Source organism: Gossypium hirsutum, unplaced genomic scaffold (assembly GCF_007990345.1).
Source record: "Gossypium hirsutum isolate 1008001.06 unplaced genomic scaffold, Gossypium_hirsutum_v2.1 scaffold_494, whole genome shotgun sequence".
Taxonomy (NCBI): Eukaryota; Viridiplantae; Streptophyta; class Magnoliopsida; order Malvales; family Malvaceae; genus Gossypium; species Gossypium hirsutum.
This window is the reverse complement of record NW_024403062.1, coordinates 1-26,768: the sequence shown is the minus strand read 5'-3', so window position 1 is coordinate 26,768 and position 26,768 is coordinate 1. Positions and strand designations below refer to the sequence as shown.

Below are 26,768 nucleotides of genomic sequence, written 5' to 3'. Positions count from 1 at the left end.
AAAATTCTCTAAAAGTGTATGAGTTCTAATCTTTAATGAGTGTATTTTCTAATGTTGTAAAAGAGTCTATTTATAGGCTAATTTGTAGGTCAATAATAATAATAATCTAGATAATTAGAGTTTGACTAAAACAAATAAACAAAAATTTAGTTGAGAGATTATCACTCAAAATTGACTGAAATATGAGGCATACTCAAAAAATATTCCATGTATGAAATTCCATATCACCTTGTTAGCTTTTTTTTAATAGTACTTTTATCAAATCTATTAAAAAAAGAACAAAGGTTGATGGCCAAAAGAGGCTCAAAAATACAATTAGGGCCATTTTGATAAAACATGTAAACGTTAGTGACCAAATTTGTCATTAAGTCTATAAAAAATAATACTAAAAATTTAAATTTAAAATTAGAATAATGAGTAAACTCTAATAAAAAATTAAGACATCTTCAAAATATTAAAAATGCTATTTTGGTTAAAATTACATTATATCCTTCCTATTGATATAAGGTTCAACTAGTGCTTAGGATAAGAAGAAGCAAAGAGAAGATCATGGTGATGCGAAGGAAGTCGGCTCATCTAAAGAAGTCAAGGGCTGGAGTGAATAAAAGAGGGCATGTTGATCAAGAAGATAATTGTTCTGAGTGATTTTAAGGTGAAGATAATCCCTTCTTCATCTATCTTTAGGGTATTTATAAGGGACGTCTTTTTGTCCATTAGGATGACGTGGTGGGATATATATTCATTCCTATTAAATGCATAAAAAATAATCACAACCGTATATCGTGGATTTCTATCAATAGGAAGTTGTTATACCTAAATAGATCATTTATTATCTTGGAAGTGCGTTCACATATAGTTGTGGGTGGATGCCTTCTTCCAAGTTGAGGGGCGGTTGAGAACAAGTGGCTTGCCAAAACACTGCTTCAGAAGGAGGCAACGCTTGGGTCAACAATGTGTCTAATATTGACACGTGTCTGAATAGTGGAAAGGGTATAACACTTTCCTTTGTTGAAAGCAAGTTATTTAAATGGCTAAAATTATTAAGTAAATATAGAAGTGTTAGTGTTGTCTATTAATTTATATAATTTATTTTGATTGAAAATAGTAATAATAAAATTATAGTCATGGTAAAGTTTTTTAGCTAACTTCTCATAGATGTCATTATTATTATAAGTTTGAATTGATAATAATTTAATAAATAACCTACTCTCAAATATTCATATTGATTTAAGCATGATTAAATGTACTATAGGAAAATAGGGTTTAGCGCATTTTAGCGGCGTTTTATCAAAAAAAGCCACAAAAATTTAAAAACACATAGCAATAGTGGCGTTTACAAACGCACGAAAAACAGAGCAATAGCGGCGTTTTAGTAAAAAGCGCAAAAACAGAGCATTAGCGGGCTTTTTGCAAACGCCGCTAAAAACTAGAGCATTAGCGGCGCTTTTGGAAAAACGCCGCTAAAACCAGAGCATTAGCGGCGCTTTGGTAAAACGCCGCTAAAAACCAGAGCATTAGCGGCGCTTTTGATAAAACGCCGCTAAAAACCAGAACATTAGCGGCACTTTTGGTAAAACGCCGCTAAAGTCATATAACCCCTAAACCCAAAAAAATCATAAACACTAATCTATAACCCCTAAACAATAATTATTAAAATTTATGGTTATACAATATATTAAATATTTCTTATATAATCGTAAAAAGATAGTATTAAATTTAAAATATCGAATTAATTATCATTATAGTTTATGGTTTATGGTTCAAGATATATGGTTTCGGGTTTAAGGTTTATGAGTTAACTATAGTTTAGATATATGGTTTAGGGTTTAGGGTTTAAGGTTTAGGATTAACTAGTATTTGAAGGTTTATGATGAATTATGGGTTTAGGGATATGATTTAGGGTTTAGGGGTTAGGGTTGGAGTTTAAGGTGTAAGGGTTGGGGTTAAGGGTTAAGGGTTTAGAGTTTAGTGTTATGGGATAGGGTTAAGAGTTAGGGTTTAGATTAATTAGTATTTTTAATTTATATATTAAATGATTTCTTATATAATTGTAAAAGAGATAATTTAATTTGAATATATTAAACTTATGATTATAGTTAAATTATTTAAGAGATAATAGATAAACTTTCAATGTACAAAACAATGAGAATTGGATAAATGTACACATTCAAGTGAACATGAAACAATAGAGGAAAACAAAATTGAAGTGCAAAAAAAATGAAATATATAGAAATACCATTGTAAGATTATTACAATGAAACAAGGAATGAATTATGTGCAATATTTTGTATATTTTAGTACCGTCATTATTTTTGTATAAGATATATTTTTTATTCTAATAATATCTTAAAAACACAAATCTTGTATTATGTATAATTATTGCACCTATCCTTTACACTTATTAAATTTTAAAAATTTATACAACAATTCTAAAATTTTAGCTTTAGCGATTTAATATTCATAATATTGTAGCTCAAATTATGTATGTGCCGTATATCAATTGTGAATCCTTCTATACTATTGTACTAATAATATATATAATGTATTATGTGCCTGTATATTAATGTAATGTATTACTGTAATATGTAGCTCAAATTGTCAATCCGTCTATATTATTGTACTAATAATATATATTAATGTAATATTGAAGAGTTAATTGATTAAAAATAATAAATGCAAGTACAAAAAGAGCAAGGTACGGAGGGGTACAAAAAAGATTCAAAATTGCTAACAATGAGATTTGAACCCAGGTACTAAGGTAAAGAGCAAGCAAACTTAACCAACTAAGCTATAGTAGCGTTTATGCTAAAAATGCTGCAAAAAATTAAGCTATACTGCTTTTTTTAAAACGCCGCAAAAAGCCATTATTTTACCAAAAAAAAGGGAAATCAAAATCCGCTCACTCTTACCCGCTCGTTACTCCCTCTTTTTCTCATCTATGTCACTTGCCCTAAATCTCCCAAATAAAATTTAGCTACTTTTCTTTTCTCGATCTGGAATAAAAGAAAAAAAGAAACTGAAAAAGGCACGAAGGGTTTTTGGAAGCAAAGCAGAGCGAAGAACTGTGTGAAGCCAGAGCTATCGAGCATGTTCGAGTCTTAGCACATGAAATCGATGGTCGTCAAGTGAGTCGGCTTATCTCTTTTAACTTTCTTTCCATCATGTCCTGTACTTTTTTCTTTTTTTTTCCTTTCAATTTTACTGGATAGCTTTAAATCATTACTATTTTTAGTAGTGTATTCTCCCTGCTTAGATTGAAGGTAACCTACTGGTTTTCTTCCTACTGGTTTTCTTCTAATTCAAGGTATCAGTCGCATTCACGTTTTCCTGTTAATGGGTTTTCTTTATTTTATTTTCTATGCCATCGACTTTTTCTTTCTTTCTTTGAGGTGCTCTTTAAAATCTGCCGCAATGTGTTGTTCCAGCCGTTTCTTGGGTTTCTCTATGGATTCAATTGAGATTATAGAATTATAGGAATTTTTTTTTGTGTTGGATTGCGTATGGTAAAGAATCTAAAGTTTACTCTCCTTATGTTTGATGAATTGCCTATGAGAGAACTATTCATATCGGTATAGGAAAAGGGTACATTTGTTGTTAAGCTGTTGAAATTAGCTGCTTTCATTAGTTCATGGTTTGAAATTCTTTTCCTCACAAACAGTAGGAACTGATGATATATTTATTTAGCTTTGACATTTTAGAGGTGATTGAATAGGCTCTTTGTAAGTTTCCAGTAGTAGAACTGAATATGGGATTTCAGCAGTTAACTAATATAAGTGTTTTCTCCATCATCAGGAAAAGGCTACTGAACAAGATGCTGTTGAAATCTTGATGTATGAGAGTTTACGTTTTGCATACGGCTTGCTTGAGGTGTTGATCTATGTGACTTCTATCACCATATGGAATAAAGGCATCATTAGCCAAATAATTCTTTCGTTCCCTATAGCAGTTTTTACTGGGAGAAATATGTTTGCTGAAAGGAGTAAAAAAGGTACTTCAAATTTCACTGCTTGAATTGCATTTGATTTATATATTCTTTTTTCATTAATTTCAAATTCATTAGAAATGTTTATTGATTGCACAAGTCAGAGAGGTGAACCAAGATTTTAGTTAAAATGATTACCTTCATTGTTAACTATTAACTTCACCTCCATAATGACATGTGGTTATGTACGAAGTTTAGCTGAAATGAGAAGAGAATGATAAATTTGTGGATATCAATTTAGGTTTTGATAACTTCAATGAATCAATATCTTTTGGTTTGGTTAAGTTTCATTATATTCATTTAATTTTAATTATAATTATTTGTAATTTTATCTTTTTTATTAAATATTTTATAATAAAAATCTTATATAACTTTTTTTAAATTTTTAATAAATTGCTTACTACCCTCAATTTCTAAAGTAAAATGTTTGAAGTAAATTTCAGGCTCTAATTAACCTGCTAGTGCATCACTAATGAAGTGTTTAGTTGCTGGAAATTGAGATGTTAATTGAGGTGTATAAATGTTGTTAATTGAGATGTTAATATGTGTGTGTGTGTGTGTGTCCTTCTATTAAATTCTTCGTTATGTATTTAATAAAGTCAATTTTGTGTCTGGCTGTAGGCATTAGTGATAATAAGATATATCATTATCATTTAAATCTTGGAGGAAGTGTTTCTACCAGAAGGCTGACTAGGCTACCTTCAATTCCTAAGAATGATGCAAAGTTCAGGTATACGCCATAAACATTTCTTTGATCTTAAGTTATACAAAACATTATGATCTTATTTATTTGTTTATTTATAAAAAAACTAATATTGCTATGCTACCACCAGTCCTCTAGTGATTACTAATAGTAATAAAAAAAGGGGAAAAAGGACAAAGCTATTCCATTTCGCAGTACTTGAGGTGTATAAATGTTGTTAATTGAGATGTTAAAGTGCTGCAAATTGAAGTGTTTAAATGCTGTAAATTGAACTGTTAAAGTGCTGCAAATTGAAGTGTTAGAGTGCTATAAATTGGAGTGTTTAAGTACTGCAAATTGAAGTGTTTAGTTGCTGGAAATTGAGATGTTTAAATGTTGTTAATTGAAATGTTAAAGTGCTGCAAATTGAAGTGTTTTAATGCTGTAAATTGAGTGTTAAAGTGCTGCAAATTGAAGTGTTTAAATGTTGTTAATTGAAATGTTAAAGTGCCGCAAATTGAAGTGTTTGAATGCTGTAAATTGAAGTGCTTAAATGTTGCAAATTGAAGTGCTATAAATATTGTTAATTGAAATGTTAAGTGCTGCAAATTGAAGTGTTTTAATGCTGTAAATTGAAGTGTTAAAGTGCTGCAAATTGAAGTGTTTGAATGCTGTAAATTGAAGTTGTGGATTGAATGCTGTAAATTGAAGTTGTGGATTATTACCTCTTTGAATGTTGGTGCAAATTTGTTTCTAGTGCTAATATTTAAAAGAATCCTGCAGCTGTTTTTGCTACTCTGGGTGTTCTGGTTTCAATTTATTGGATGTTGATTAGTTTTTAAGCTCAGTTCAATTTTGGACCCTAGTATTTATGCTTTCTGTTTCTTATGTCAGCTGAGAAGCTTTGAGTATTGACCTTGAAGGGTATCATTCCAAATTCCAATTTTGTATTTCTTTCGATGCTAACTGTGATATACTAAGTTTTTTTACACCATGAAACTTAGATTTACTTTTAAACTCTTTAAATTTCTTGGTATGAAACTGAATAATCATTTAATAATCTAGATGTGAATCTGACTATATTGTTAGGCAGACCAAGGATGCCTGATGTAAAATTGAACTTGCTTTTGATTATTTTCATGCCATAGAATGAAATTATGGAATTGGTTTTGTTTTTTCTTTTAACTTTAAGACCATAGAAGTAGGTACCTTTTTGTTGCTACTGTAGGCTTACTGAGTTCACACCAGGCTGAAGAGATTTCATTGATTGTAGTGGTAAAGTACTTCAGCTCACTTCCCGGGCTCATAATTAAACCTGAATCTTTTTTTTATTACTTGAATAACATACTTGAGTTTAACTATTACATTTTTTAATTACCTTGTTTTTTATTTTGTGGTTCTCTACTTAGCATTCATCATTTGTGGTAGTCCTTAATTGAGTCTTCCTAAGTATAAAAGCATGGTAGAGCTATTGGTTTAGACAAATGTGTGCACGAAGACATTAACTTAGATAACTTTCTACCTTTGGAACCATGTTGCTTTAGTTTTCTTTCATTTTCATTTGCCGACCAAACTTCATATAAGGATATGAAGATTCAATTGCCAAATTCAAAATTTACCATTTGTTTCATATAAGGATCCTTTCATTTCCATGTTGATAACCATTTACAGAGAGTGCATTGAATATAAATTCATAGTATGTAATGTTCTTATTCACTGCTTCTTTACAATCATTTCTATTTCTTTAAGTTTTTCAGATACCATGATTCAACGCTAGTCTTTTAGGGTAAAGCGTTGCTTTTTATTGCTTTTTATTGGCATGTAAAAATACAACCAGTATGAATAATTGTCAAATATATATATAATTAATTTGTATTCTTGTTCTTCTGCGTGTTAAATTTATAATAATATTATTGTTTAAATATTTTAATAATTTTTTGAAAAATCATTAATAAATTAATGTATTTTAGCCTTAGTTGATTTTAATTTATACATATTTTTAAGGTAAACAATGTTCTAATATAATCTGCTAGTTTTAGTGTAAAGCAATGTTCTTTTTTATGTGGTGTAGGGGTATGTTGGAATTCACAGTTCGGGATTCAGAAACTTTCTGCTAAAACTGGAGCTGCTTTGATCTATTGTGGATTCTGGTTTTGAACATCCTTCCGAAGGCAAAGTTTTAAACTCATGTCTAATGTTAACATTCGTGAATTCCATGAATTAAGTCATTTTGTTTTTCTTGCTTTTAGTGACTTATAATGGTGGGCAGTATATAAGTTTGGTGCTTATTATTTTGATTCTATATTTATATTTAATCTAATTTTTATTATTTATTTTAGTTTTGATTCTATATTTTTATTTTTATTTTAATTTGATAATGAATTTTAATAGAAAATTTTTATATTTTTATTTTTTCAAATAAACACCGCAAAATTTAGCAGCACCTATAGAGACGTTTTTGCGGCGCTTGTAAAAACGTCGCAAATAGTTTTAATGGCGCTTAAAAGCGACGCTAAAGGCCTAAAAAACGCCGCTAAAAGTCAGTTCTGCTATAGTGTAAGACCTGAATTTGAAATTTTAAAGTCATGGTAAACTCAACTTTATCATTAAATCAAAGTCTCATTAATTAACAGAAAACAATTAACTTAACTAAGTTTGTAACTAAAATGAAAGTTACTTTCAACATTACTATGATTATGACTATGATTATGAGTAAATCAATTAAATTTACTACTTTAGCATAAAACTAAGTAATTATCAAAATGATTTGACTTTTTATATTTTCATTTTTATTGAGAATCAAAGAAGTTTTGGTTTCACTAGCAGAGTTCTAATTTAGTTAGTATCCCTGTGATTGCAATAGTTTGAAGGAAATGAATTCAAATGTACTTAAGTGGTATCGTCTATTTTAAGGATTGAGAGGTGATGAATAGTCTATACATTTTATAAAGTCACAAAGCACTATGAAGACTAATTAGACTCTGTGCTTGAATGATATTAATATGAGTTCGTATGTTTAAGCCCGTGATAACTTTTATTTCAAGGATTTGAAGATTATAAATAACGTATACATTTTATGAAATCCCTAAGCAGCTAACCTCTGTGCTTGAACACCATGGATGATATCTAACAGTACTTCTATCCTTGTAAATGAAGGAGGTCAAATCAGTAAATTGGGTTGAAGTGGGGGGAATGGAGCTCCTCCTCATGGAGGAAACAAACAACTATATTATGTTACTTCTTTAAATACCCTTGCAAATTAATCCTTGCAGTGAAAAAGAAAGGGTCAAGGGTTTTTGACAGATAAAGTTGATATTCTAAATATTAAAGCCAGAAATCATGTCTTCCAGAGATCGAAAGAAAGCATCTGTCTATCGGAAACTGCAACGCCTTCGCTCTGTTGTCAATTCTACTGCTGTAATTTGGCCTACAACTCTTTTTAACTTTTATGGATGATAATCCTACCTTTTCACTTCCTGCTTTGTTTTCTTTTTCATTTCTATTCTATCTTAACGATCACACTATTGAGTGATTGAGTTTCTTGTGATGTTATATTAGTTAAAAGTGTATGCTGAATCGAAAAAATTCCATCATATTATAGTCCATGAGGTTAATAGAGTGGATGGCATGAGTGATTTAGTTTCATTTTGTATTTGTTTTCTTGCAGGTAAATAAAACCTCAATCATTGTGGACGCATCGAGATACATAGAAGAGTTGAAAGAAAAGATGGAAGTGCTGAACCAAGAAACTGGAACTTCAGGAATTTCAAATTCCCAGAATCCTCTGCCTATGGTGAATCTATTCATCTATTATTTCCTTTTTGACATATACATTTTAACTGCTACATTTGTTTTCTAATTAGGAAGCAAGTAAAAAACCCAAAAGGGCAGCCTCTAATTTTTATATTGATTTTCTTTCAAAAAATAAATAAAAAATTTAAATTGATTTTAAGTTTTTTATTTGGTTTTCAGCAAGTTGCTGTGGAAGCCCTAGAGAAAGGTTTCCTTATTAATGTGTTTTTGGAAAAGAATTGCCCTGGTTTGCTTGTTTCCATATTGGAAACCTTTGAAGAGCTTGGCCTTGACGTGCTCGACGCTAGGGTTTCTTGCCAAGAGAATTTCCAGCTTGAAGCCATTGGAGGAGAAGTAAGAATACATACTTGAATACATACTTGCATACATACATATAAATATAAAACTTTTCTAGTGATTGATCTTTGAGATCGGTGTTTATTAAAAACTAAGGATATTGATGTCAATTAGAAACTAAACACTAATTATTTATTACACCACTTGTGATTCAATCAACATAGATCATACTTGCAGCAGGGGCCAACCCCAAATGAAAATTTAGTTTTTAACCTTTTTATAAATGATAAAATAAAAAATTTATATACATAAATTGTATTTTTACTCTCTTAAAAGAAAAGATTTTAATTTAATTTTTTTAAAAATAATGAAATCATAAATTAATATATGATAAAATTATATTTTAATTGTTAAAAATTTATAATGCAATTTTGATAGGATTCGCATGAGTACTTGTATATTATTTTTGGAATGTAACTCACTGTTTTATTTTCACACCCACAGTTATTTCATAGATGTGTTGTCTTGTTTATAGGCCTATACATTTTCATTCTCTTCCCGTCGGCTTTCTGATTTTATGTTCTTTAATTAAAAAGGTTTTTTAAAAATCAACTATCGACGACCATGAAAGAAGGAACTTCTTGAATGGCAAATGGGTTTTAAGTTTTAACCACACATTTTTGGAATTTTTTTCCCCTTTATTGTACTGTCACTATAATGAATGATACTAACTAGTTTTGTATCTGTCTTACTTGGATATTCTATAAAGCTAATGGAATTTCCATTGATTGAATGCAAATGCAATTTTGATTTTGAGTTTCTTCGTAATGCTGAATTGTTTGATTCTCAGAACCAAAGTAATGCTGAAGGCATAGATGCTCAGATGGTGAAACAAGCAGTTATGCAGGCTATCAGTAAATGGAGTGAAAATATATAGCCACGATGATTAGGATTCCTAAGGTGGTTTTTTTTAGATTAGCTATTCTCTTAGTCGATTATTTTGAGCAGTTGCAATATAAAGTCTTTATCATTATCAATGGAAGTCTTGTAACTTTTTAAATCTTTCAAAAAGTAACTGATCTAAAAATATCGTCCACGTTAATTTGAATTTTTATTCTTCTCTAGAAGGAAATTACTGCAAAAAATTAGATTATTTATGCGAAATCTTATCTTAAAATCCAATCAAATAAAAGCTTCATACCTACGGAATGATGAAGTCAAGTGGACACTTTGTATCCTTAAGACTCTTTTTTCAAGGTTTTCAAAGGAAAATCACACAAATTTGGTATAAATAAATTGACTGCTTTATCTATATATAATAGATTTAGTAGAAAAAAGTGAAAGTGAATTTTAAACTTAATATTTAATCATTGATGAAGTAGGTTAGCACAACAAAAAGTAATTTATATTTAATAAATAATAAGATATTCGTTTATATAGTTCAAAAATTCTATCTTCAATATATTAAATAAATTTAACTCACAAATTGATATCTAAACTATGCATATTTTCTCAAGTTGATACTTACACTATTTTTGTGAGGAGTGGTACTTAAACTATGTTTCGTTATTCAAATAAAAATTAACACCTGTTACCTAATTAAAACACGCCAAGTCATTTTTTATTTTTAATCTATTTTTTTCTTTCATATTTATTTTTTTCCTTTCTTTTCTATTTTTTTTCTTTCCTTTTTCCGCTTCTCTTTCTCTCTTTGTCAATGCCAAGATCTTGAGGCAATTGATCTATTTTACAATAGCCTATTTGGTTCAATCTCGAAAGGGATTTTTAGCTTGAGAAATCTCACCAAGTTACTGCTACTTTCCAATGATTTATCTAGTCTCATTCCGCTAGATATAGGAAATTGCACCATTTTGTACAAATTCATCAAAACTTAAATCTCAACATAGGTTACAAAAAAGAAAAATAAGGAGAACGAGAGAGAAAAGAAAAGAAAGAGAGAAGAGAGTTTTGGTTGCAGTTTTCTTGAGAAATCAAATAATTGTTCCCACCTATTTATCACAATCAAATAATTAAAAGTTGTTATAGATCATTACAAATAACAAAAGTAAAACACACCGTATTACTAAACAACTGCACAAGAACATATACGACACCATTTACCACAACAAACTATTCAAACCATAACAAGTCTTCCCTTGTTAACAAAATCCTTGATCTCCAAGATTAAAAGAAGGGAATTGTTGTTTCAGATCATGAAGACTCTCCTAAGTTGCATCTTCAGAAAAGGAATTGGTTCACTACACCATCACTTTAGTGATAGCTCGATGACCACATTTCCTAGATGTTTGTCCAAAATTGCTAAATGTTCTTTAACCATTACATCATCAGAAACACAACAGCCAAATTAGCTTGGCATGACCCTCTCCCTACATGCTTCTTCAACTAGGACACGTGAAAAGTAGGATACACCCTTGAACCCTCAAGCAACTGCAACCTATAAGCCACCTTACCCACTTTAGCCACCACTAGATAGGGACCAAAAGCCTTGGTAGCAAGCTTTTGATTTCCCCTTCTCTTAACTATATGTTGTCAATATGGTGTAATTTAAAAAACAATATATCTCCTATTAAAAACTCCCTCTCGCTCCTCTTCTTGTTAACCATATGTTTTCATTCTATCCTTGGCTCTATGTAGGTAAAATTTGAACATCTTCAAGGCTGCCTCCCTTTCTTGTAAAACTTCTGTCTACTAAGTAACGAGAGTGCAATAGTGGAGGTTGGCCATACAAGGCCTCATAAGAGGTAGTATGTAACACCCCGTACCCAAGACCGTTGACGGAGTCGAACACGAGGTATTTACGGACTTATTTCATTTATTTTCACAGTCCATTTTAAAAATTTCCAGACAAGCTGGCTAACTGCGTCACTGTTACCTTGAAAATCATATCTTGAGTTCCAAAACTCGAAAACCAGTTTCGTAAATTTTACCTGAAACTAGACTCATATACCCATATACAAATTGTTTTCTAGAATTTTTGGTCAAGCCAATTAGTACAGTTTATTAGTTAAAGTCTCCCCTGTTTCAGGGTTCGACTGCTCTGACCTGCATGCATTACGACTTATATATCTCCTTGTACAGGGCTTCAATACTTATGCCGTTTGTTTCTAAAGAAACTAGACTCGAAAAGGAATCTGTACATATAGGGCATGACTTCTAATTATCTCTGGTTAATTTATAGTGAATTTCCAAAGTCGGAACAGGGGATCCAGAAATTGCTCTGGCCCTGTTTCACGAAAACTTAAACATCTCATAAAATACGGCTCTTATGATCGTTTCGTTACTTTCATATGAAAATAGATTCATCAAGGTTAGATTACATAATTTATTCACTATTTAATTCCATTCCTACTATTTTTAACGATTTTTCAAATCCACACCACTGCTGCTGTCAACATCTGTTTTTAAGGTAAACTTTACCTATTTCATGGTTTTCCATGAATCAACTAGAATTTGTCATACAAAGCACCAAAATGATCATGATTAACCATTCCAATGGCTAATCGTTACCAAACATTTCCATACCTCTCAATGAACAACATACAAAATGATTATAATGCTATGCTCAAAGTATATATAAGCCATTTTCGCATGGCTATCCAAATTTATACAAAACCAAATGGTACATAACCAACAACAAAAAGGGTAGTCCTATACATGCCATTTTCAGAGTTCAACCAAAAGTGTACCAAAAGGCTTTGATAGTGTGGACGACTTCGACTTCGACAATCCCGAGTCCGATAGCTGACGAACCAAAATCTATAAAACAAAGATTCAAAGAATGGAGTAAGCATTTAATGCTTAGTAAGTTTTGAGCAATGAAATTAGGCAAAACTGATGTATAGCATTCATATAACTAAACGGATAATTTCATATACACATATTCTCAAAAATCAGTCCTACTTCACATTTCCAACCCTTATATTCACACATAAGGGATCAACTTAACCAAAGGCCGGAAGCTCATTAATTGTCTGAGCGAATAATATTTAAAAGGAATCAACTACTCCAATGCATATACGAAACGCACCTCATCGTTGGGATTTTACGAGCGTATTAATTGAAATTATTACAGCAAGATCGCTCATTCCCAAACCAAGTACCTTCGGAATTTAGCCGGATATAGCTACTTGCTCAAATGCCTTCGGGACTTAGCCCGGTTATAGTAACTCGCATAAATGCCTTCGGGACTTAGCCCGGTTATAGTAACTCGCACAATTGCCTTCGGGACTTAGCCCGGAATTGGTCACTAGCACAAATGCCTTCGGGACTTAGCCCGGTTATCATCCGAATATCCATGCACATATCAATACATCATGACACATCTATATTTCATTTTCATAACTAGAATTCAAACACAAGTCACTTATCAAGCATTATCATTTTCGGCTCATTAGTTACATACAAAGAGCATGATTTTGATTTACTTAAAACATGATCTAATCGAATCATAATCTAAGATCCATTACTCAAAAACTTACCTCGGATGTTGTCGAACGATTTCAGCGGCTATTCGATCACTTTTTCCTTTCCCTTATCCAACTTTGGTCCTCTAAGCTCTTGAGCTAATTCAAACAAATTTAACTTATTAAAGTCTCATTATGCTAGCTTATGGCCGAATATGACAAGAAGTTTGATAGGTCATATGGCCACCTTTAGCTCAAATACAAAATGGTCATACGCATTTTTAATCACATTGAGCAATTTAATACAATTAATCTAACATCTCCTCATGTGCACCTTTATGACCGAATACACACATCATTAACCTAATATCAATTAACTAAGCACTTTAACAAATTCTCCTTGAGCCGATTATCTAAGTCAAGATAAAAGCATCAATGTGCTTGCCTCTAACCGAATACATGCAACACCAATCTACCTCATGTGGCCGAATATGCATGTCTATGTTGAGGCCAATTATATGCTTAATACTTCCTACAAATATGGTTACTTGTATTGACTACATACCATTTGTTTCAAGTTCAAAACTCGGCTAACACACATATATACACTAGTAATTAAATACTAACATTTGCACTTCACCTTACTACCATTTTTCATCCAAATAACATGAACAACAACCATATTTCTCTTCTACTTCCTACCATGGCCGAATGCATCAAGACACCATACCATTTCAATTTGGTCATGGGTTAAACAAAGAACTTAATGTCTAACTCAAAAATGCTAAAAAGAAAATCCAAGAGTCATCAATCCACCATCATATGTATCATTACAAGGCTTCACATTTAGCATGCAAATTACATCAACACAAATCCACCTTAGCCGAAACTTAACTCATCTTCATGCCTCATCACCACAACATCAAACACCAACCAAGAAGACAACACCCATGGCCGAATATCATCTCCATCACATAGCAAAGATTTAAACCATGGGCTAGGTAGAACTCAAGCTAACAACAAAAAATATGCATGAATCTCATGGAACAACATCAACATACCTTAGCCTAGTTACATGCATGGCCGAACCTCTTCAACTTTTCTCCCTTTCTTTTCCTTTGATTTTTCGGTCAAAGATGTTAAAGGATGAACATTTTTTTCTTTTCTTTGTTTTCATCACCCTTCATCCCCTTATTTTATTACTAACCCTTTTATTTTATTATTTCTAACATAAAGCATTAACACAACATGTTTATGACATGTTTTACCCATAACATTTTGTCCACCCTCATTGTCATGGCCGACCACTACTAATTAAGTGGGGAAATTGACATGCAAGTCCACCCTTTTGATTATATGCACTAATAGATCCTTATAGATTAACCTATCACATTTCAAAAGTGTCACACATAATTCCTATTAACTAAATTCACATGCAATTAACTAAATCGAAGCTTAAAACTTTCACACATTCATATTCACATATTTTAGACAATAATTATCATATTCAAATAATTTGGTGACTCGATTTAGCGGTCCCGAAACCGCTTTCCGACTAGGGTCACTTTAGGGCTGTCACAACTCTCCCCCACTTAAGAAATTTTCGTCCCCGAAAATCTTACCGGTAGATAGGTTTGGGTATCGTTCTTTCATAGAGTTCTCGGGTTCCCAAGTAGCTTTTTCCATCCCGTGTTTGAGCCATAACACTTTTACTAAAGGAACCTTTTTGTTTCGCAACTCTTTCACTTCATGAGCTAGGATACGAATTGGTTCTTCTTCATAACTCATATCGGCTTGAATTTCAACCTCAGAGGGACTTATTATGTGCGAAGGATCAGATCTGTAAAGTCGAAGCATCGAAACATGAAAAATGTTGTGGATCCTTTCAAGTTTAGGGGGTAAAAGCAACCTATATGCAACTGGACCAACTCGTTCGGAGATTTCATACGGCCCAATGAATCTCGGACTCAATTTGCCCTTACGGCCAAATCTGAGTATCTTTTTCCAAGGGGAAACTTTAAGAAACACTTTGTCTCCCACTTGATATTTAATGTCTTTTCGTTTCAAATCCGCGTACGACTTCTGACGATCTGTGGCTGCCTTCAGACTTTCACGGATTACTTTTACTTTCTGTTCAGCATCTTTAATCAAATCAACTCCGAAAATTTTACTTTCACCGAGCTCGGTCCAAAACAATGGTGTACGGCATTTACCACCGTACAAAGCCTCGTAAGGCGCCATCTTAATACTTGATTGAAAACTATTATTGTAAGCGAATTCAATCAAAGGTAAATACCGTTCCCATGAACCACTAAACTCGAGGATGCAACATCTCAACATATCCTCAAGTATCTGAATTATCCGCTCGGATTGACCATCGGTTTGGGGGTGAAAAGCGGTGTTAAAATGCAATTTGGTACCCAAAGCTTCTTGCAATTTCTTCCAAAATCGTGAGGTGAATCTCGGATCTCTATCCGACACAATAGAAATAGGTACCCCGTGTAATCTCACAATCTGAGAAACATACAATTCAGCTAGTTTATCCAATGAAAAATCCGTGCGTACGGGGATAAGGTGAGCCGACTTAGTCAGTCTATCAACAACAACCCAAATCGCATCTTTCTTACTTGCCGACACTGGCAACCCAGATACAAGATCCATCGTGACTCGATCCCATTTCCATTCAGGTATCATGATCGGCTGAAGTAAACCCGTAGGCACTTGATGTTCCGCCTTCACTTGCTGACATACTAAGCACTTCGAAACAAAATTGGAAATGTCTCGTTTCATACCATGCCACCAAAACTGACGTATCAGATCGTTGTACATTTTCGTACTCCCCAGGTGAATTGACATTCGGCTACAATGAGCTTCGTTCAGAATCATCGAAATAAGTTCTGAATTTCTTGGAACGCACAAATGACTTCTGAACCTCAAACAATCGTCATCATCAATTTGAAACTCTGATTCCATATTCGAAACACATTCAGCCCGTTTTGCAACCAGTTCATCATCGACTTTTTGAGCTTCACGAATTTGATGAATCAACAATGGTTTGGCCTTTAATTCTGCCACTAACACATTGTCGGATAGAACAGACAAGTGTACATTCATCGCTCGTAAAGCGAACAGTGATTTTTTACTTAAGGCATCCGCAACCACATTAGCCTTTCCCGGGTGATAGTCAATGACAAGCTCATAATCTTTCAACAACTCGAGCCAACGTCTTTGTCGCAGATTCAAGTCTCTTTGAGTCATCAAATATTTGAGACTTTTGTGATCCGAATAGACATGGCACTTCTCACCAAATAAGTAATGTCGCCATATTTTCAAAGCGAACACGATGGCAGCTAGTTCAAGATCATGGGTCGGATAATTTTTCTCATGTGGCTTCAGTTGTCTCGACGCATAAGCTACAACTCGACCCTCTTGCATCAATACGCAGCCCAACCCAAGTAGGGATGCATCACTATAAATGACAAACTCTTTGCCTGATTCGGGCTGCACTAGTACTGGAGCTTCCGTCAAATGAGTTTTCAATTGATCGAAACTTTTCTGACACTTTTCTGTCCATTCAAACTTAACATCTTTCTGAAGTAGTTTCGTCATTGGTGTGGCTATCATCGAGAAACCTTTTACAAACCGTCGGTAGTAACCGGCAAGTCCCAAAAAGCTCCGAACGTTAGTAATATTTCTCGGAGGCTTCCAGTTAAGTATGGCTGAAATTTTGCTCGGATCAACTCGAATACCCGATGCGGATACCACATGACCCAAGAAGCTAACCTCTCTTAAACAGAACTCACACTTACTGAACTTAGCATATAACTACTTATCCCGTAAAATTTGCAACACTAATCCCAGGTGTTCAGCATGATCGGTTTCATTTCTCGAATAGACCAAAATATCATCGATAAACACAACTACATTGAGCTTAATGCCAATCTGACGATTAAAGGCTAGTATCCAGCTGTCATTGCTTCCACACCCTACCTCCTATCAATCCAACGAGGGTTATGGTATTCACAGACCCATCGGTGTTGATTTTAATTCAACTATTCGGAGGGGAGCTCCATACAATTCGCTTGGCCATTAGATTACTATGACTTGGCTTAGAATTGTTAGCCTCCAAGATGTTTTTAGTCGAACCCAAAGCAATCCTCAGGATATCATTAGAATCAAAATTGACATTATTGAAAATAAACGGATTCCTTCGCTTCCAAGTAACCAGCTCAAGACCCCAATCAGAGATTCCCACTCAACATTCTTCATATCATTGCCCTACATATTAGTCAAATTATTAGTAAACCAAATAGAGATTAAGTGAGAGAAGAACATGGTAAGTGCCGAAGTGGGTAAAATCTTTTTCTAAACAACCCCGAGGTTTCCACACAATTTCTCATAACGTGTAGGCGACTCTCGACCTCTCATCCGCACACTAAACAGATGTCAGATCCAGTCAAGCCTCTTATATGCCATTCAGAATTAGTAAGCAACGACTTTACATTCCCAAGCTTCCAGTAAAAACTATTACGAAGTTCTTCCGACGAAAAGTTAGTTCGTCTAATGCTAACTGGACATGTATGTATCATCCATAATCTTTTTAAAAGATGGATGATGAATGATAAAATTTTCATGTGACTAAATTGATATATGACTTTTAATTAATATATGTATCATTCAGCCAACTTTTAATCAAATTAAATAAAAGTAACAAAAAAAACTCCATTTAATCACATGATTTAATGCACATATGACCTGATGTGTATCATTTATATTTTAATGTTTTTTTAAAAGAAATTTGTAGTATTAATATAATTAATTTCACTTATTTGTTCAAAATTTAATTGGGACTTGGCTACAAAGTTTCAAAATTGATATTTTCAATCAGTTTATTCAAATTATATAACAAAAACTCATTTATTTTATTTGTCTTCCAAATCTCCTAACCTTTTCAATTATTTTTCTTTTACACGAATGGATGCGATAATATACAAGTAAACTACATTATATTGCTCACCTAATGTATTTATGATCTTTCTATTTTGAGCCATAGTAGTTCTAAACAGTTTTTCATTACATTAAAATCGCTTGTTAGCATTCTCCTGCTTTAAGCTGAGATGAAGCTAATAATGTAAAAGAGTCCACAATTTAGAAAAAGAGGAAGATGTTGGAAATGTTACACGTTGAAATTTAGATATACTATTATCCTGTTTAGTTTTTTAGCGTCTTAATATAATTTAAAACTTAATTATTACATAAGTAATAAAATAGTTTGTTATAATATAAAAAATGTTTAATGACAAATTTAGCCACTAATCTTTACATGTTTTGTCAAAATGGTCCTAATTGTAATTTTGAACCTTTTTATGGCCATTAACTTTTTTTTTAAACTACTTTTTCTAACAGATTTAATGAAAGTACCATTAAAAATTTAACGTGGATGATGTGGAATATTTGTAATGAGATGTAATTTATTACTTACGTAACCCAATAATATAATTAATTGTGAAAAATAATAAAATAAATAAATCATGCATGAAATTAAAAAAAACTCTTAATTTAAATAAAATAGACGTAATTATCTAAAAAATATTTCAAAATGGATGCATACGTTTATTTATTGAGAGGTTTCAAAAATATAATTAATAAATCAAACTGAAAATACGGGATGTGTGCATTCATTTTGAAACTTTTTTTTTAGATAATTACATTTATTTTCTTTAAATTTAGAGTTGTTTTTTTTTAACTTCATGAATTATTTATTTATTTTATTATTTTTCACATGTAATTATTTTCTTAGCTTATCTAAATAATAAATTATATATTATTAAAAATTGTTGGGGATCGACCTGATTAAGCAATGAACAAGTAAAAATTAGCAGAAGAAATTGAGAAATTTAATACAAAAATGTAACGTGAAAAAACCCCAAAGAGGATAAAAAAACAGGCAAAGACAATTTTACTATAGTGGTAAAAGAACAAAGAGTACAAAAGATGAAGATAAAAAATTAAATCACAAAACCTGAAAACATAGAACTCTCAAAACGTAAAAACAAAATTCTCTAAAAGTGTATGAGTTCTAATCTTTAATGAGTGTATTTTCTAATGTTGTAAAAGAGTCTATTTATAGGCTAAATTTGTAGGTCAAATAATAATAAAATAATCTAGACTAATTAGAGTTTGACTAAAACAAATAAACAAAATTTAGTTGAGAGATTATCACTCAAAATTGACTGAAATATGAGGCATACTCAACAAAAATATTCCATGTATGAAATTCCATATCACCTTGTTAGCTTTTTAATAGTACTTTTATCAAATCTATTAAAAAAAAGAACAAAGGTTGATGGCCAAAAGAGGCTCAAAAATACAATTAGGGCCATTTTGATAAAACATGTAAACGTTAGTGACCAAATTTGTCATTAAGTCTATAAAAAATAATTACTAAAATTTAAATTTAAAATTAGAATAATGAGTAAAACTCTAATAAAAATTAAGACATCTTCAAAATAATTAAAAATGCTATTTTGGTTAAAATTACATTATATCCTTCCTATTGATATAAGGTTCAACTAGTGCTTAGGATAAGAAGAAGCAAAGAGAAGATCATGGTGATGCGAAGGAAGTCGGCTCATCTAAAGAAGTCAAGGGCTGGAGTGAATAAAAGAGGGCATGTTGATCAAGAAGATAATTGTTCTGAGTGATTTTAAGGTGAAAGATAATCCCTTCTTCATCTATCTTTAGGGTATTTATAAGGGACGTCTTTTTGTCCATTAGGATGACGTGGTGGGATATATATTCATTCCTATTAAATGCATAAAAAATAATCACAACCGTATATCGTGGATTTCTATCAATAGGAAGTTGTTATACCTAAATAGATCATTTATTATCTTGGAAGTGCGTTCACATATAGTTGTGGGTGGATGCCTTCTTCCAAGTTGAGGGGGCGGTTGAGAACAAGTGGCTTGCCAAAACACTGCTTCAGAAGGAGGCAACGCTTGGGTCAACAATGTGTCTAATATTGACACGTGTCTGAATAGTGGAAAGGGTATAACACTTTCCTTTGTTGAAAGCAAGTTATTTAAATGGCTAAAAATTATTAAGTAAAACTACTAAGAAGTGTTGAGTGTATGTCCTAACTTAAAATTTATATAATTTTATTTTGATTGAAAATATAGTAATAATAATAAATGTATTAAGCCTCACTGGTAACAGTTTTTTAAGCTCTAACTTACAATCATAGCAATAGTTAGCATAAAAATCAATTATTATAAGTATTGAATTGAATAAATAATTTAATAAATTAACCTACTCTCAAATAATTCAATAATTGACTTACTTAAGCATGATTAACATAGTAAACTATAGGAAAATAGGGCTTTAGCGGCATTTTTAGCGGCGTTTTATCAAAAAAACGCCACAAAAATTGTAAAAACACATAGCAATAGTGGCGTTTTACCAAAAACGCCACGAAAAACAGAGCAATAGCGGCGTTTTAGTAAAAAACGCCGCAAAAAACAGAGCATTAGCGGCGCTTTTTGCAAAACGCCGCTAAAAACTAGAGCATTAGCGGCGCTTTTGGAAAAACGCCGCTAAAAACCAGAGCATTAGCGGCGCTTTTGGTAAAACGCCGCTAAAAACCAGAGCATTAGCGGCGCTTTTGATAAAACGCCGCTAAAAACCAGAACATTAGCGGCACTTTTGGTAAAACGCCGCTAAAAGTCATATAACCCCTAAACCCAAAAAAATCATAAACACTAATCTATAACCCCTAAAACAATAATTATTAAAATTTATGGTTATACAATATATTAAATATTTTCTTATATAATCGTAAAAAGATAGTATTAAATTTAAAATATCGAATTAATTATCATTATAGTTTATGGTTTATGGTTCAAGATATATGGTTTCGGGTTTAAGGTTTATGAGTTAACTATAGTTTAAGATATATGGTTTAGGGTTTAGGGTTTAAGGTTTAGGAGTTAACTAGTATTTGAAGGTTTATGATGAATTATGGGTTTAGGGATTATGATTTAGGGTTTAGGGGTTAGGGTTGGAGTTTAAGGTGTAAGGGTTTGGGGTTAAGGGTTAAGGGTTTAGAGTTTAGTGTTTATGGGATAGGGGTTAAGAGGTTTAGGGTTTAGATTAATTAGTATTTTTTAATTTATATATTAAATGATTTCTTATATAATTGTAAAAGAGATAATCTTAATTTGAATATATTAAACTTATGATTATAGTTTAAATTATTTAAGAGATAATAGATAAACTTTCAATGTACAAAACAATTGAGAATTGGATAAATGTACACATTCAAGTGAACATGAAACAATAGAGGAAAACAAAATTGAAGTGCAAAAAAAAATGAAATATATAGAAATACCATTGTAAGATTATTACAATGAAACAAGGAATGAATTATGTGCAATATTTTGTATATTTTAGTACCGTCATTATTTTTGTATAAGATATATTTTTTTATTCTAATAATATCTTAAAAACACAAATCTTGTATTATGTATAATTTATTGCACCTATCCTTTACACTTATTAAATTTTAAAAATTTATACAACAATTCTAAAATTTTAGCTTTAGCGATTTAATATTCATAATATTGTAGCTCAAATTATGTATGTGCCCGTATATCAATTGTGAATCCTTCTATACTATTGTACTAATAATATATATTAATGTATTATGTGCCTGTATATTAATGTTAATGTATTACTGTAATATGTAGCTCAAATTGTCAATCCGTCTATATTATTGTACTAATAATATATATTAATGTAATATTGAAGAGTTAATTGATTAAAAATAATAAATGCAAGTACAAAAAAGAGCAAGGTACGGAGGGGTACAAAAAAGATTCAAAATTGCTAACAATGAGATTTGAACCCAGGTACTAAGGTAAAGAGCAAGCAAACTTAACCAACTAAGCTATAGTAGCGTTTATGCTAAAAATGCTGCAAAAAATTAAGCTATACTGCCTTTTTTTTAAAACGCCGCAAAAAGCCATTATTTTACCAAAAAAAAGGGAAATCAAAATCCCGCTCACTCTTACCCGCTCGTTACTCCCTCTTTTTCTCATCTATGTCACTTGCCCTAAATCTCCCAAATAAAATTTAGCTACTTTTCTTTTCTCGATCTGGAATAAAAGAAAAAAAGAAACTGAAAAAGGCACGAAGGGTTTTTGGAAGCAAAGCAGAGCGAAGAACTGTGTGAAGCCAGAGCTATCGAGCATGTTCGAGTCTTAGCACATGAAATCGATGGTCGTCAAGTGAGTCGGCTTATCTCTTTTAACTTTCTTTCCATCATGTCCTGTACTTTTTTCTTTTTTTTTCCTTTCAATTTTACTGGATAGCTTTAAATCATTACTATTTTTAGTAGTGTATTCTCCCTGCTTAGATTGAAGGTAACCTACTGGTTTTCTTCCTACTGGTTTTCTTCTAATTCAAGGTATCAGTCGCATTCACGTTTTCCTGTTAATGGGTTTTCTTTATTTTATTTTCTATGCCATCGACTTTTTTCTTTCTTTCTTTGAGGTGCTCTTTAAAATCTGCCGCAATGTGTTGTTCCAGCCGTTTCTTGGGTTTCTCTATGGATTCAATTGAGATTATAGAATTATAGGAATTTTTTTTGTGTTGGATTGCGTATGGTAAAGAATCTAAAGTTTACTCTCCTTATGTTTGATGAATTGCCTATGAGAGAACTATTCATATCGGTATAGGAAAAGGGTACATTTGTTGTTAAGCTGTTGAAATTAGCTGCTTTCATTAGTTCATGGTTTGAAATTCTTTTCCTCCACAAACAGTAGGAACTGATGATATATTTATTTAGCTTTGACATTTTAGAGGTGATTGAATAGGCTCTTTGTAAGTTTCCAGTAGTAGAACTGAATATGGGATTTCAGCAGTTAACTAATATAAGTGTTTTCTCCATCATCAGGAAAAGGCTACTGAACAAGATGCTGTTGAAATCTTGATGTATGAGAGTTTACGTTTTGCATACGGCTTGCTTGAGGTGTGATCTATGTGACTTCTATCACCATATGGAATAAAGGCATCATTAGCCAAATAATTCTTTCGTTCCCTATAGCAGTTTTTACTGGGAGAAATATGTTTGCTGAAAGGAGTAAAAAAGGTACTTCAAATTTCACTGCTTGAATTGCATTTGATTTATATATTCTTTTTCATTAATTTCAAATTCATTAGAAATGTTTATTGATTGCACAAGTCAGAGAGGTGAACCAAGATTTTAGTTAAAATGATTACCTTCATTGTTTAACTATTAACTTCACCTCCATAATGACATGTGGTTTATGTACGAAGTTTAGCTGAAATGAGAAGAGAATGATAAATTTGTGGATATCAATTTAGGTTTTGATAACTTCAATGAATCAATATCTTTTGGTTTGGTTAAGTTTCATTATATTCATTTAATTTTAATTATAATTATTTGTAATTTATCTTTTTTATTAAATATTTTATAATAAAATCTTATATAACTTTTTTTAAATTTTTTAATAAATTGCTTACTACCCTCAATTTCTAAAGTAAAATGTTTGAAGTAAATTTCAGGCTCTAATTAACCTGCTAGTGCATCACTAATGAAGTGTTTAGTTGCTGGAAATTGAGATGTTAATTGAGGTGTATAAATGTTGTTAATTGAGATGTTAATATGTGTGTGTGTGTGTGTCCCTTCTATTAAATTCTTCGTTATGTATTTAATAAAGTCAATTTTGTGTCTGGCTGTAGGCATTAGTGATAATAAGATATATCATTATCATTTAAATCTTGGAGGAAGTGTTTCTACCAGAAGGCTGACTAGGCTACCTTCAATTCCTAAGAATGATGCAAAGTTCAGGTATACGCCATAAACATTTCTTTGATCTTAAGTTATACAAAACATTATGATCTTATTTATTTGTTTATTTATAAAAAAAACTAATATTGCTATGCTACCACCAGTCCTCTAGTGATTACTAATAGTAATAAAAAAAGGGGAAAAAGGACAAAGCTATTCCATTTCGCAGTACTTGAGGTGTATAAATGTTGTTAATTGAGATGTTAAAGTGCTGCAAATTGAAGTGTTTAAATGCTGTAAATTGAACTGTTAAAGTGCTGCAAATTGAAGTGTTAGAGTGCTATAAATTGGAGTGTTTAAGTACTGCAAATTGAAGTGTTTAGTTGCTGGAAATTGAGATGTTTAAATGTTGTTAATTGAAATGTTAAAGTGCTGCAAATTGAAGTGTTTTAATGCTGTAAATTGAGTGTTAAAGTGCTGCAAATTGAAGTGTTTAAATGTTGTTAATTGAAATGTTAAAGTGCCGCAAATTGAAGTGTTTGAATGCTGTAAATTGAAGTGCTTAAATGTTGCAAATTGAAGTGCTATAAATATTGTTAATTGAAATGTTTAAGTGCTGCAAATTGAAGTGTTTTAATGCTGTAAATTGAAGTGTTAAAGTGCTGCAAATTGAAGTGTTTGAATGCTGTAAATTGAAGTTGTGGATTGAATGCTGTAAATTGAAGTTGTGGATTATTACCTCTTTGAATGTTGGTGCAAATTTGTTTCTAGTGCTAATATTTAAAAGAATCCTGCAGCTGTTTTTGCTACTCTGGGTGTTCTGGTTTCAATTTATTGGATGTTGATTAGTTTTTAAGCTCAGTTCAATTTTGGACCCTAGTATTTATGCTTTCTGTTTCTTATGTCAGCTGAGAAGCTTTGAGTATTGACCTTGAAGGGTATCATTCCAAATTCCAATTTTGTATTTCTTTCGATTGCTAACTGTGATATACTAAGTTTTTTTACACCATGAAACTTAGATTTACTTTTAAACTCTTTAAATTTCTTGGTATGAAACTGAATAATCATTTAATAATCTAGATGTGAATCTGACTATATTGTTAGGCAGACCAAGGATGCCTGATGTAAAATTGAACTTGCTTTTGATTATTTTCATGCCATAGAATGAAATTATGGAATTGGTTTTTGTTTTTTCTTTTAACTTTAAGACCATAGAAGTAGGTACCTTTTTGTTGCTACTGTAGGCTTACTGAGTTCACACCAGGCTGAAGAGATTTCATTGATTGTAGTGGTAAAGTACTTCAGCTCACTTCCCGGGCTCATAATTAAACCTGAATCTTTTTTTATTACTTGAATAACATACTTGAGTTTAACTATTACATTTTTTAATTACCTTGTTTTTTTATTTTGTGGTTCTCTACTTAGCATTCATCATTTGTGGTAGTCCTTAATTGAGTCTTCCTAAGTATAAAAGCATGGTAGAGCTATTGGTTTAGACAAATGTGTGCACGAAGACATTAACTTAGATAACTTTCTACCTTTGGAACCATGTTGCTTTAGTTTTCTTTCATTTTCATTTGCCGACCAAACTTCATATAAGGATATGAAGATTCAATTGCCAAATTCAAAATTTACCATTTGTTTCATATAAGGATCCTTTCATTTCCATGTTGATAACCATTTACAGAGAGTGCATTGAATATAAATTCATAGTATGTAATGTTCTTATTCACTGCTTCTTTACAATCATTTCTATTTCTTTAAGTTTTTTCAGATACCATGATTCAACGCTAGTCTTTTAGGGTAAAGCGTTGCTTTTATTGCTTTTTATTGGCATGTAAAAATACAACCAGTATGAATAATTGTCAAATATATATATAATTAATTTGTATTCTTGTTCTTCTGCGTGTTAAATTTATAATAATATTATTTGTTTAAATATTTTAATAATTTTTTGAAAAATCATTAATAAATTAATGTATTTTAGCCTTAGTTGATTTTAATTTATACATATTTTTAAGGTAAACAATGTTCTAATATAATCTGCTAGTTTTAGTGTAAAGCAATGTTCTTTTTTATGTGGTGTAGGGGGTATGTTGGAATTCACAGTTCGGGATTCAGAAACTTTCTGCTAAAACTGGAGCTGCTTTGATCTATTGTGGATTCTGGTTTTGAACATCCTTCCGAAGGCAAAGTTTTAAACTCATGTCTAATGTTAACATTCGTGAATTCCATGAATTAAGTCATTTTGTTTTTCTTGCTTTTAGTGACTTATAATGGTGGGCAGTATATAAGTTTGGTGCTTTATTATTTTGATTCTATATTTATATTTAATCTAATTTTTATTATTTATTTTAGTTTTGATTCTATATTTTTATTTTATTTTAATTTGATAATGAATTTTAATAGAAAATTTTATATTTTTATTTTTTTCAAATAAACACCGCAAAATTTAGCAGCACCTATAGAGACGTTTTTTGCGGCGCTTGTAAAAACGTCGCAAATAGTTTTAATGGCGCTTAAAAGCGACGCTAAAGGCCTAAAAAACGCCGCTAAAAGTCAGTTCTGCTATAGTGTAAGACCTGAATTTGAAATTTTAAAGTCATGGTAAACTCAACTTTATCATTAAATCAAAGTCTCATTAATTAACAGAAAACAATTAACTTAACTAAGTTTGTAACTAAAATGAAAGTTACTTTCAACATTACTATGATTATGACTATGATTATGAGTAAATCAATTAAATTTACTACTTTAGCATAAAACTAAGTAATTATC

The 26,768-nt window shown here is 31.5% G+C and overlaps 1 protein-coding gene and 2 long non-coding RNA genes across 3 annotated transcripts; all 3 read left to right on the top strand.

Annotated features, from left to right (window-relative positions):
• Positions 1-2,837: 2,837 nt before the first annotated feature.
• Positions 2,838-7,002, top strand: LOC121226839 (uncharacterized). The gene is made up of 3 exons (XR_005924528.1): positions 2,838-3,125; positions 3,793-3,988; positions 4,604-7,002. It is a non-coding gene; the product is annotated as an uncharacterized lncRNA (long non-coding RNA).
• A 189-nt stretch (positions 7,003-7,191) lies between these two features.
• LOC121226838 (transcription factor SCREAM2) lies at positions 7,192-9,861 on the top strand. The gene is made up of 4 exons (XM_041110475.1): positions 7,192-8,081; positions 8,332-8,457; positions 8,637-8,810; positions 9,604-9,861. Exons 1-4 carry the CDS (start codon positions 8,004-8,006, stop codon positions 9,688-9,690), a joined length of 465 nt encoding a protein of 154 aa, XP_040966409.1. The 5' UTR covers positions 7,192-8,003; the 3' UTR covers positions 9,691-9,861.
• A 12,346-nt stretch (positions 9,862-22,207) lies between these two features.
• LOC121226837 (uncharacterized) lies at positions 22,208-26,347 on the top strand. The gene is made up of 4 exons (XR_005924527.1): positions 22,208-22,464; positions 23,133-23,327; positions 23,942-24,050; positions 26,079-26,347. It is a non-coding gene; the product is annotated as an uncharacterized lncRNA (long non-coding RNA).
• Positions 26,348-26,768: the final 421 nt, after the last annotated feature.